General features: G+C 40.5%; 1 protein-coding gene across 2 annotated transcripts in view; it reads right to left on the bottom strand.

Annotated features, from left to right (window-relative positions):
• Nucleotides 1-13,683, bottom strand: part of LMTK2 (lemur tyrosine kinase 2) — a 48,243-nt gene that overhangs the window by 20,592 nt on the left and 13,968 nt on the right. For both annotated transcript variants that reach the window (XR_004359969.1, XM_032704474.1), the window contains exons 2-7: nt 13,041-13,165; nt 12,069-12,213; nt 10,247-10,320; nt 9,621-9,739; nt 8,833-8,920; nt 1,100-1,233 (exon numbers count right to left, since the gene is read on the bottom strand). Coding sequence is in view for 1 of the 2 variants with exons in the window: in XM_032704474.1 (XP_032560365.1) it covers nt 1,100-1,233; nt 8,833-8,920; nt 9,621-9,739; nt 10,247-10,320; nt 12,069-12,213; nt 13,041-13,165 (685 nt within the window). In the remaining variant the exon portion in view is untranslated. The remainder of the gene's footprint in view (nt 1-1,099; nt 1,234-8,832; nt 8,921-9,620; nt 9,740-10,246; nt 10,321-12,068; nt 12,214-13,040; nt 13,166-13,683) is intronic.

The raw sequence follows: 13,683 nt of genomic DNA, 5'->3' as shown, positions 1-13,683 counted from the left end.
GTCATTTGAGATTGTTAAATGGGTGAAAAGAGGAGCTCTGCTCATCAGCCACCAGCTGAGTCCAGGTTTTAGGGTTTTTTCAGGGTTTTGCTGTTGTTTTACACCTGCACCTTTTGACACTTCAGCTCATTTCTCTCTGAACACAAGGTCTCTGCTTTCTCTAAGCAGTAAGATGTGCATTGATAAGGTCCAGGACAAGCTCCTGACTTGTTTCTCAGGATGATGCAAGTCCTGCTTCTACAGCAAAGAAGAGACCAGCAAAGTAAACTCTTGTGATACCCAAGGCTTCACCAAGTCACTCATGTTTGGGGAACAAGTACACTTTCATATTTTAGTCATCCTAAAGGTTGATGTCTTCCAGTTCCTTAGAACCTTTTCACTTAAAGCCAAAAGATTAATTTTTGCATTTTTCTGAGCAACTAGTTTCATGAATACGTTTTCCCAGCCTTTTGCAACTACTGCCATTCTTTCAATATCAATTAAATTTAAAATAAATATATTAATTAAAAAGCAATCTAGCATTCCCCCCAGTTAGAACAAAATTGTTCTCCCAGTATGATTACTTCAAAATCTGACTATCTCAATTACTGACAATGAAAAGGTTACAGAAACAATAATTCAGGGAGAGAACACCCATTTTAGTCAGATTTTCTGTCTGAACTCAGCTTCCCCCTTACTGCATTAGAAAGGCATTTTTTTCCAATTTTAGTAACAAACGTAACAGACCACCAAACAGAAGTCCTAAATTTTTATGACCTAACAAAAATTCACAGCAGGTAAGGTCCATTGTGACAAAGTTCTAACATCCCTCCCCCCACAATAAACAAATTTAACTCGGCCAAGAATTAATCAAACTACATCTTCTGGGCTGCCTTGGCAGCAGGTTGTGTTCTCTGGGCTGCAGGTGCTCAGCTTTCAGGCAGGTGGAGCTGCAACACCACAGCACTGCAGCTCAGTGAGCTCCTTCATTAGCACCACATCTGCCTGGCTCAGGGTGTGTCACAGACAGAACAATCTTCCATGCATGGATTTTAATGAACACACCCCCGGGAATTTCAGAGTGCATCCCAGCTGGATGAGATTTCTCTGGGAGTCATACCTGTGCACAAAGTTGTGTTTGTGCATCACAGCCAGGCCAGCAGCGATCTCACACGCCATCCTCTGCAGCAGCATTATCTGGGAGTCTCCTTTCATGTGCTCCTGCTCATTGCACAGATAAGTTTTCAGGTCACCCTGTAAAAGAAGTTGAAAATATTCATCAGCCTTGTATGCTGCTTGAATCCGAAAATCTTTTAATGAAGATCCAACTGACCACCGTGCTTATTAACCACACTTGTGCTTAATAAAATAATCTCAAGATTCCATTCTCCATAAGGATTCTTACAGAAGCCATCTAAGGTATATGGTATTGTCATTTCAAGGGGTTTTAATCAAATCATTAGTAATTAACAGCCTAGATCAGACTGCCACATAAAACCTGTCATACTTTAATACTTTCCATTAAAAAAACCAAAGTTTGATGAGCCTCTGTTTTTAAATGAGTTTTCAAGTGCTCCAAATCAGCAAGGCTGACTGGAATTTGTAAGGGAAGGAAGGGAGAGACCAGAGGAGAGGGTTTCAGGCATTGCCAGTTCACAGAACTTTCAATATAAAAAGCATGGTAATACACCCACTCTAGTCAAGAATTCCCATGATGGCAGCAGTTTTCCTGAACCCAGGCAACACTGAGCAACAGACACATAATTAATGAGCCCAGAGAAGCACTTCATAAACTATTAAAAAAAGAACAGCTTTGAAATAGAGGGAAAATACCTGAATGCTGTCCAAACATTCAGGAAAAGGAAGACTTACAGTAAATGAGTCCAAGTGGGGGAAAAGAACAAGTTTCCCATGGCATTGTTGTTCCTTTTCTCACAGTTGAGTCTTTAAACCCAGCACTCCCATGCTTTTGTTATTTAAAATATAGACTTTCTGCAAGTTTAGCAAATTATTTCAAAGGGCATTTCTGTATTGAGACTGCACAACATATTATATCACAACTTGTTTCACTGGGTCTAACTGTCCATGTCCATTGTCTGCATCTCAGGCCAGGAAGGAGACTGAAGGGAGATTCTGAGGTTGAGCAGACAAGACAGTCTTTGCACTGGCTAAAAGCCACTCTGATGTCCAGAAAAGACTGAAGATCTCTGGTGATCACACAATTATGGAGCTATAACTGAAGCATCTCATTCGTCCTTAATGCGTTAATTGAAGCAGACAATTTACAATTCTAATAGTTCAGGCAGAGAATGTCTGTGGTGCACTACAGTGTAACAGTGCAGTGACAGCTGAGCTGGACAGTCACAAACCTGGGTTATGTTTAATAAAACAACAACTACTTAGAAGTAGACACTAATCCTTTGCAAAACAGCATTTTAATTTTTAAAAACATGAATAGATTCTACAGTACACAGAAGCAGCTATTCTACCTTCATTTGCTTTGGATATTCTACCTATGCTGCAAGTGGCTACACCACCTTAGGAGAAAGCACAAAGAACTCCTAATACTGTTTGACACTGTAGAAGCCTTCATTACATTCTCTTTATCCTGTTTCTAGCTAGTAATTAGGTTAACATTGATGTATTTGCATCCTACAGAATTACATTTTTTAAAATGTTTCCCAAAAGATCTTTGTGACTTACAATTACCACTTCATACGGGCTCAGGTTTATATGGATAAACATTTATATATAAAACAAAGACACCCCCCCCTTCCATCTTGCCAGAGCAGAGCTCCAAAGAACTACAGAAGGAACGGCGTTTGTAACACACACGGGTTCCCAGCAGGAATACAAGCCCAAGGCATACAAGCACCGAACTCTCAGCTGAGCTGACTGTAGGTGGCAGCAGGAGCCTGGAGAAACACAAACTCTCCCAAATTGTCATTCATTAAAACAGCAACTGCTTGCTTAGGGCTTGTCCCAGGTGGATTAAGTTCCTAGGATGCCTGAAGCATACCGAAGAATTACTTTTTAAATTTTAAATGCATTAGTAACAGCAGTGCTGTGTGACATCCCTTATTTAGTAAATTATTCATGCAGGCACTTATTTTTGTAGGAAAACCAACTTTTATTAAATCCGGCACCTTGAAACATACTGGTTCTACGTTCCCATTCTATTCTAATTAAAGTTACAATCATGTTTAAAAATATAAACCAGGTATTTTTAGTGTTGCTTTGAAAGGACATTGCTTGTACCAAACTGGGGGAAATCAATGGCCACACTCAAGTGTTGAATTGCCCTTCAGAGGGACTGGACAGGTCGAAAAAGGATCCAACAGGAACCTTATGAAACTCCAGAAAGACAAATGCAAACTCCTGCACCTGGGAAGAAAAAACCCCTTGCAACAACACTGCCTGAGGAGCAGCCACTGGGCAGCAGCTGTGCAGGAAGGGACCTGGGGATCCTGGTGGGCAGCAAGCTCCACATCAACCCTGTGTGTGCCCTGGGAGCAGACTGGGAACAGCCTCCAGGGTTATACACACAGGACTGGGGCCAGGAGAGCCAGGGAAGGTGTTCTCTCCTTCCCAGCACTTGTCAGACCTCATCAGATCCTGTGTTCAGTACTGGCTGCCCCAAAACAACACAAACTGGAATGAGTTCAGTAGAGGGCCACCAAGACAGGGCTGAGAGCATTACACCAGGAGGAGAGGCTCAGGGAACTGGGCTCACTCAGCCGGGGGAAAGGAAGACCTTGGGAGCACCCAGTAGCAGCTGCCTGGTCCATATGAAGTTATTAAAGACTCAGCCAGGTTCTCCCTGTGGACCATGGATGGAGGATGAGAGACAACAGGCATGAGCTGAAACATGGAAAGTTCACACTCGGTATAAGGAAAGCTCTTTTACACACAAGGACACGAGCAGAAGTGCAAGTTGCCCAGAGAGAAGGTGCAGTTTCCATCCTTAGATGTTTTCAGGATCCAAATGGACAAAACTCTGAGAAATCTAGTCTGACCTCAGGCTGACACTGCTTTGAGCAGGAGGTTGGAGTGGAGAATTATCATGAATTATCCAAGGATGCCTCCCTGCCTAAAAGCAGGCAGCAGCAACACAGCAATACTATCCCCACACTGAGAGCCACAAAATGGCCCTTTATCGACAGACTTTTTAATGCAGTAAATATCAAAGGTTATATATATCTGAATAAATGCAGTTCTGCAAAATTCACTGCAGAGACATCTAAATATAAAAAGCTCAATAATCATGCTTGAGGAAGGCTCCACTTTCTCTCCAACTTCCTCTGCCACTCTGCCTTTTCCTTCCTCTCCTGGGACTCCACAAAGAGCTGGATTTCACCTTTCCTCCCGTCCTTCTCAGTTCAGTCAGGATCAGTTCAGCCACTTACTTATTAGATAAGTTTTAATATACTTTTTCTCTGTGACAGCCAGAAGCTGGGGCACATTTACATGTGGTACCCTTTGGCAGATTTTTGTTCGTGCAAATTCCGTTTTGGGTTCACAGGAACACCCAACACGACTGACATGGCTCTGACATGACTTTTTAACCCAGAAGGCACTGATGATAATGGTTTTAAAAATGTAAAGAGGTTACCAGATTATATCTACTGAACACTTGCTACCATGCTGGAAAACTACCTGCCAAGTCACACAATAGCACCTTATTGTCCCTTTGGAAGTCCTTGGACAACCGAAATCATTCCCCCTGCCTCCCCCTCCACTGCTTTGCAGTGTAAGTAACCCTGCAGTCACCCCATTAAAATGCCTGAAACTGCAGTATGGGATAGAGCACCTTCCTCATCAGAACCTTGCTTAGGCAGATATATGTTTAAGAAATATTAAACAGCGCTGAGAGCAGAGTCTTTGAACTCAGACATAATTTTTGAAGTTGTCATGAATTGATGAGTTCCCCCTTCTTTTTAAACCACACCACTGAAAAATCTATTTGCCTCATATCCACATTGACCATGATTATTAAACAGATTCATTGAACTCTTTGATGATGAAGTTCTCATTGCAAAGATTCTGTTTTGATTTGAAGATGTTTTCAAGTGGCAGCAATTAAAAAAAAAAAAGCCCAAATTAAAAAAAGAACCAACCACTGCAAGCTGGCACCTTCCCCTAACAGCAACATCCCTAAAGCAAGTTACAGAGCATTCCAGGCAAATACTGCATCCTGCTGATCTCATCTGCTCAGGGAATTGCAAGACCTGAAGAATTTCTGTAAGAATTTGATAGACAAATCAGCCTCACAATATACATGCAACTTCCACATTTGAATAACTTTCCTTTTCTCATAAATTATGTCAATCCATTAGAGGATTTGCTGTGCAGACAAAATGCTGGCCACACAGGGCTGAGTAATATATTAAAGTTAATAAGGCAACTACCACTATTTTTAACCTGGCATCGTTCTACAATGTTTAACAGTGAACAGTTAACTATTCATAGCAGACTGCACCAACATACTATGCAAACCAATATGGGCAGAGGGGGTGTGAGACCTTTTCGAGCATTTCTTTTTATATTTACTATTTTCTTAACCATTTTAACATAGGCAAAGGAGAACTAGAATTTAAAAGCTTAAATCACTTATGTGCAACTGAGCTCTCTTGCTTCTTTCCCAGCTCTGCAAAGCAAGGGACATGGAGCAACTTGGATTACATTAGAAAATAGGTTAAATGGTAGCCAAAGCAGTCATTGCACACACAACCAGCAATCTTGTGTAACAGAAATGTATTGGTAGTTTCTGTGGCCAAGAAAACAAGTCAGCCAGCCTGCCTGACATCCAGCACTGCCACCCTGACAGCTCTGGTTTCTCTGCACTAGTTTCCAGTGCCTCTGACCAAGACCTTTCAATGCCAAGGAGCCTGGGAACTGATAATCCAACAGGGTTGCCTGAGCAGCCACGGCAAGGTCAACTGGCCCTAAAAAGGTTACAAATCCAAGTGAGAGAAGTAGCAAAAGGGGTTCATGCTGGGATAAACTCTGAGTTTAAAGGAGTGAGAATAAAACAACCACTGCACCCTCCAGACCCTGTTGGTCAGCAGAACAGCCACATTTTTCATTACTTTACATGCCAGATTTACAAAACGAGGTCAACATTGCCCAAAAGGCTTCAAAAGAATTGGTCACCTGAAGATATTTAATTTCCTATCCAACACAGTTGACATATTTGACACCTTTTTTCAGAACCGTTGAATTCTTAATCACGTAAGTACAAGGGATGAAACCAAGTTTACTCTTTGTTGTATATGCAAAGACACCACCAGTAACACAAGGCAAAGGGCTTTGGCACAGCCCTGTACCACTGGTAGCCAAAGAGGACCATGTTTGATGGTTCCCACTTGAACACAGTCACCACAGACACTGGAACCTTTAGGTGACCCCTTCAGCTGCCCCTGTGGTCCTTCTGCTGCAGAATCACTCTTGCATGTTTTGGAAGCATCTCCATACACCAGAATTCACCCAGCTTAAGGGGGGAAAAAAAAGTACAAAAGGAGCTACCAGCTTTTGAGATCACTTATTACTAAAAGTCTGAAAAATCCAAATAACTGCCATTCCAGCCACAGTGATAAAAAGCCTCCTGACATTCCCCTAAAAAACCTGTACTAAAAAAAGCTGTTTAGTCAACATCTTCTATTCCAAATGGTGCTGTCCTGCTTCCTTCTTCCTGTCTCTTCTCTCCCCTTACTCCAAAATTACCAGCCCCTGTGTATTTCTGTGCACAGTGAAAAAATACTAAGTCTAGGAGATACTCAGTTGTATCAACCAAGACCTCCTTAAGTGAGCCTTTAACATGAATGTTATGTTTAACTCACTATAATATATAATTTTCTAGAAACAAGGTTTAGTTCACTTGGAATAGAAATGAGCACAGACATTTATTTTCCATTCCAAAGAAATTACCTAACTACACTCAAATTTGTAAAACTACCACTTTAACTGTCAAGCTTACTGCCCCCAGTTAAAGTAAAAATCTATTTTATCCCCTTAAGTAAAATCCTTTCCAGATTACTCTGCAGGATCATGACAACTTCTGGCATAAATAATCAGGCATCAAACAAGGATACTATTTTCTCCTGTATACCTAAAGTAGGGCAATCTTTAAAAGTTATCCCATCTTTAAATTTAAAGTTGGTTTAAATTGTGTAACTATTTGAAAACATGGCAGCAATTAAATTTTATTTGGATGAATATTTGATGGACTCCATAAAATGCAACTCTCTTTCAAGGGTCCTTTTAAAGAAACTCCAATTTGAATAGCAGGTTTAAAAACCAGTAAGAAGTATTCTATTTCTACATATTGAAAGACTATAAAAAACTCTTATCTGTTAACCTTAGGCACCAAGCTTTTAGTTGTTAGCAAAACTGGAACATTTCACTTTGATCAGTTACTTGAAAAGTTCAAGCATTTCTGCCATTTGAAAAAGAATGATTTTATCAGCACTTCTGTCTCATTAATTTACCACTGGTAATATGTTTGAGCAAAAGAGCAGCAATGAAAAAATACAGTTATTTAAGGTCACAGATTAATTGATGTTTCTCAAGAAAACTCAAGTTCATGTTAGCTCATTTAAATTGCTTGAGGCAACAGAGACAACTAGAAGCAGATTTGTGCACCTGAATTGAAAGGAAAATTCTGCAGTTGTAAAGCTGATAAAAAGGATTTTGCTGAATTTTATAAATGCGAACTATCTTCTTTCTGAAAGACTTGTTTCTTAGTAACATCTGTGCACTTTGGAGTTCAATTCTACCTCGACATTTCCCAAGGAGCTCTGCTTTAGATGGTATCTACACACCAAACTTTAAAGCAGCTCCTGAGCCAATGTTTAGTCAGACACCTGGACTTTGGGGTTTATTTTCAGTGATGTGTTATGCTACAATAAAACAATTCAAGTCTTTCCAGACCATGGATCCAAATTTGTCTCTGATGACTCTGGGCACAGTTCAAAGCTTCTGTATGTGCACATCACCCCCCTCCTCCCAGCATTCCTGTCTATTCCAAGGGAATGTAGTGGCTGAGCAAGGCTTTGTGCTCTCCCATTTCAGTGACCACTGTGGCACTGACAACAGAGCAGAAAGCAGTGAGAACACCCTTCAGTGTGTCTCCAGCTTTTCTTACGGTGCCCAGGAAGCAGAAGGCAGTTGCTTGGGGGGTGGGAAGTGAAATAAAAGAATAAGACCATAGGGAAAAAAAGAATACAGTAAGAAAAAGGATCAGGAAGAGAATGAACACAAACTGAAAATTCTAGGTATTGGAATACACATGGCTAATTCCAGAAGTGAGCCCACCATTGCATTTTAGCCCAAAGCTGCACAGCATGGGTAAATTTTGGGCACTCTGGAGGTGGGGGAGAAGGCAGAAGGAGGAAAATTCTTTCTTCAATTTTCCTCAATTAACATTTTCACATAAATAGTAATAAAAGTACATTAAGATTACCCAGACAGCAAATATAATTTAGGATGTGATGTTGGCATGTGCATGTGATAGCAGATATCCTCTGCCCTCCCAGCTCCCTCTTGAAGGCAGACTGAAGGAGACCAGTAATTCCTTTATCAAAGAAAGAACAACTATTTTCCTCTTCAGAACATTCCAAAAGCACCTAGAAGTACATGATGAACTGAAAAGGGTACAAACTAAAAATTATAACTGTGGTGCCTCTAAACAAAAACATCTTCTGAAACTCTGGTTAACCAAAATTCTAGTTAATCAAAATTCTGGTTACTCTGGTTAAAAAAAACAAGCATTTCATGAGCAAGGGCAGTAAATGCACCACACACCATTTACATCAGTGGAAAAACAACTGCAGCCTTTTGTATAAGTGCACTTACCAAATCACAGAACTCGAAAACTAGGAGATAAGGAATGGCTTCCACACATTGCCCAATACACTGGAGAACATTTGGATGCTGAAGAATGCTGGAGTGAAAAAATACAGTTAAAGCCAGAAAGATCACAGTATAACACAACACACTGAAATCCCCACCAGAAGTTTCAACACAGAACATCTGAACATTGGGGGGGTGGCATGAACAGAGGGTGCAAGTACCCAAAGTCACAGGTTCCACCTGCACCTTTGCATCTCCTTGTGCTGCTGCAGCATCACTGAGAGCAGCCCAAACTCAGAGCATCTCAGAAGCACAGAAGCCAGCACTGCCACATGAAAGTCACTCATCCTTGTATCAAAAATAAAAGCACGCAACTCGTTCAGGAACTACATCAAGGTGCAGATCTGGCTAAAAGCCAAACCTCTTCTTAGCCTGGTTAGTTCCCAGTCAGATCAGTTACTTTTTCTAAATTGCTTCCAAAGCACTCGTGCCAGTGCAGCAGAAGGCACGAAATTTCTTCTGACAACTGCCAAAACCCTAAGCCTAAATGCAAATATAACCAGGATATAAGAAAGCATTAAGAACAGAAGCCCTCCGTGACCACTCACTCGCAGCACGTTCAGGCAAGGTAACCTAGTGAACACAACTTCTGCTCACTTTGCATTGACTGCAACACTTTTTAAAGACAAGCATTTCGGTTCTAGGGGAGGGCAAGTGGGGACACCAACACTGAACAAAGGCAATGTCCATGATCCATCTGCAGCAGTAGGGAGCTGTGAAACATTACTTACTAATATGGTTCTCCATTTCTTAAAAACTGTTCTTGCTCCTTGGGACCTGCACTTGCCTTCAGCTCCTTCACTATTACCCTTGCTACGCTGGTGCCTGTGTAGATCTCTCCAAGGAGAACCTGAAAAAGAGATACCATTGTGTCTTCAATCAGAGGGGAAAAAGTACTCAGAGTCTTCCTGCAAGAGTCAAAAACATGCTTTAAGAAAGATTTGCTGGCTTTTTTCTTTCTGCAAAGGCAAGCAGAGCTTTGATAATTAAACACCCATAATTAATAAATCTTGATAACTGATCTATATGTCAACTTTCAGAAAACATGTTTTCTAGGGAAGACCACTTATTTACTTAAAGTATTTTCCTAGAAAGACTTGGTAATAACAAGAATGTATTAATTCAAATCCATGGAAGTAAAATGTTGGCCTAGTAGCTCTAGTGAGAATCAACATGAAAATTTAAGAAGCACCGATTAGTGTTGTGATTACAGCTAAAAAGTGAATGCAAGGAAATATCTCATTTCAACTTCAGGGGTTTTTATGCTATTACTTTTTTTTCTTGAATACCATTTTGAAGTGAATAGTCAGCTTGGAGTAAGACTCAATCTGTGCAATATTAAAAGATAACTCCTCACCTTTCCAAACCAGCCATTTCCAATTTCCTGGATGTAGTTTAGACTCTGACGTGCGACTTGAGACTTTGATCCATCTGTCACACAACGAAACAAAGGTAACACGTATCAAACCACCCACATGGCCAAAGTGATCACCTGCTGAGGGAATAATGCAACCCCTACAGGATCTATTCCCAATTAGCTGCACACATTCAGCCCAAGCACCAAGCCCAGGTCAGACATATATAAAGCAGTGGCAATGCTGTGAAAACAGCACTCAAGTGAAACTGTTCTCAAGCCCAGGTTCTAAACTGTACTAGAAAAAAACAGCCCTAGAAAACAACAGTGATTGTCCTCATGAAACATGAACTTTGAATTTTTTAACACGTTCAGTAAGAAAGCAAAAAGGCTGAAGTTCTACCTCCAGTATAAATGTGTATCATAGCCTGTAGCTGGGCAGAGCAAAAAACCTGCTTACACAAGTTTCCTATGTAAATAAAATAGAAAACCCAAGACAAAACTCACTGTACATCTTAACATTTATAGTTACATAGAGTTACCATTTTAAGAGAAAAGGTTCAACTGCTGTATTCTTCAGCCCAACTGCCCTACTTGTAGCTGCCATCTGGAAGGAGGACATTTTTCAACTAAAAATACTTCATGTAAAGAGCCCAGAGAGGAAAAGGACAGAAAAGAAGACCCAGATTTTGGCAGAGGATGGGCAGCAACAATGGCAGACCCCACATTACAGGAGAGTTTCAGCAGTGTTCACACCCCTGCTGCCCAACTGGTTAGGAACACTCATCAGATGTTAACAAAAACTCACCACTACTTGTCTGAGAATTCTAGCCCCCAATTTTATTTCCATAAACCATATTTACAGCAGTATTATTTTACTGGAATATTTTATACACCATCAATGTGCTTCTAAGCACAGAGAAGGCCACAGCAGTACAAGCACATTTTTACCCATGAACCTTATTCAGGCACACTGGCTTACTTTCTGGCAAAACACTTGTAGTGACAGTATCATTTTAACAATTATGGCAACATAGAAGAGCTGACATGAAATTCTTCACAGATAATTTTTCCCAGCTCTTTAAAACACTGAGAAGTACCATGTCACTTGGATTAAGGCACACTGACAGCTCCTTGAAACTGGTACAGAAATTTTACTAGAAGCTTCCCTGAACATCTAGTGATCAAGCAACAAAAGCAAGATGTAAAATTATGTGCCATAGCATAATATGAGAACAAACTGTGCCTATAATACTCTAAGACGTTAAAGTTTCCTTCTACAAAAATTGTATTGTAAAGAACACATTTCAAAAACCCTTCCACACAGGGAAATGAAACCTAATGCTCTATCTTACCAAGATCACATTTACAGCACAAATAGTCTACAGTGACATTCAGAAAGTGATGCAGCTGAACAGCAGCACTGCTGGCAACTAAGAGATTCACTTTTGTTTCCATTTAAGGGTAGTGAGTAAAATCCAACCACAACTTAGCCCCAAAGAAAACCACTAAAGAGCAGAAGTCACTGATGTCCCAGGGTACTTTAAACCCTTCAGGTATATAGAAATATAATGACAGTAATCTGCAGAGGGTTTTTAAAGGGAGTTTCATTCTCTTACACCAGCTTACATGGCACTCTGCCCCAGGTTAACATCTTAGAAGCAGTATTTAACATTTAACTATACCCTACGAAATGCATTGGCTCAGTTTATGTAAGTTTGTAACAAATTATTTGTTACAGTAAAGTCAACCATAATCAGCCACGCTCAGTTTTTGACACTGAAAATGCCTGGGTTTGTTTTTCCATCGAAAACCAGTATTTTACCTGTACGAGACGGAAACTGGGAGGGAGTTGGCAAAGCAATATTGGGGACTGAAAGAGTAAACACTTCAGCTGGAGACTGAACAGACGGAGTATCTTCTGCTGGAGGTGTAAAATCTATTTCATCATCAAAGTTATCTTCAAATTCCTAAACAAAAAAGGCTTAGTAAACAAGCTGATCTTTGTCTTAAAATTAGCACAAATACATTGCTTTCAGTTTGAATGAGCAATGCTAAGGAGGTTTAGTTGTTTTCCAAGGACAGGGACAGAGACTTAGTTTTCTATTCCTTATCTTCCAATTATTGCTGATTTAAGAGACCAAAGTATCACATACTGTTTTTAATACAAAGGAGGTTTAAGGGGTTCTTCCTTGGTTGGTTTTTTGTGGGTTTGGTGGTTTGTTTTTTGCTTTGTTTTGTTGTTACTTTAAATGTTAACCCTGGCTCTGAATGAACTACCATGAACTGCTGAGGCCAAATATTCTCCATTTAAACATGAGAGCAAAACTCAGTTTCAGGAACACTGATAACTGATGTTCCAGAAGTAACTATTCTCAAATGATAATTTCTCAAGAATTTTGCTACACTGGATCTGCATCTTCAGTATTCTTATTCAACAGGAGTGTCTTAAACCCTGTCAGCAGACTAAGAAAAACAAGAGAAAGCACAGAAAAACAACAAAAAGGTTCTTCACAGCAAAATTGTCTCAAGGGTATAACCTTTCCTTCTGATCCTGATGTTTAGTTATGATTTTGAACAGGTATTAAAAGATCCTTATGCAGCAGGGACCAATTAGTTAAAATAAATGGTTGCATCAAGACTTCACAGCCCATAGGAACAGTCACTGGCTATTTCAGAACAGAGGCACTCAAGTATCAATAACTGCAGGGTATTAGCACAAATATCCAAGTATCCTGGATAGGAGGATGCAGCTAAGAATGCCCCTTGTACACACCTTGGTACCTTCAGTGCTTACCTTGAAATCTATCTCAGGGTCTTTGCAGCAGGAGACACAGTTTGCCAGCAGGATGACCAGGACGACCAGGGTACACAGAGACACGATCACAAAGGTGGAGGGAACTTCAGCTGCAGCTCCTTCTCCTAGAAATAACCAGGGATGCAGGATTATAGAAACATGTTTAGCATTTTAAGAAGTTCCTTCAAAATGTATTATCCACCTGCATTTATTTAAGAGACGGGAGTCTGAACATTTCACTCTGTGGATGTGATCAAACGTAAGGAGGCTGAACAGAAAGGACAAATATATCTGTGCCCTCCCACCTGCCTGCACTGGACTTACCTGATCCCACCTAAGAGGCCCCAGCCAACACGATTTACTGAAGCTGGTGAGGAACAGCAATAGTCCCAAGCCTTGGGATGTTGTTTAAGTCAATAAATTAATATGGAAACCCAACCACAGATATTAGAAACGTGGTCTTTTCGAAGACACCTCCCATGAGCTAAAACCCTTCACCTAAGAGAACAGGCAGCCAGAGGAAATCCTCACTTCAATTGTGCACAAATTCCAAATATATGACTATAAGGCAGTTCTCCCTCTTTCAATAAGTGCATTTGTGACAGTCTCCCAAACACACAAGCTGCTGTCACAAGTGCAATGG

Source organism: Chiroxiphia lanceolata, chromosome 16 (assembly GCF_009829145.1).
Source record: "Chiroxiphia lanceolata isolate bChiLan1 chromosome 16, bChiLan1.pri, whole genome shotgun sequence".
In the NCBI taxonomy this organism is placed as follows: Eukaryota; Metazoa; Chordata; class Aves; order Passeriformes; family Pipridae; genus Chiroxiphia; species Chiroxiphia lanceolata.
This window is presented reverse-complemented; position numbering and strand designations above follow the sequence as displayed.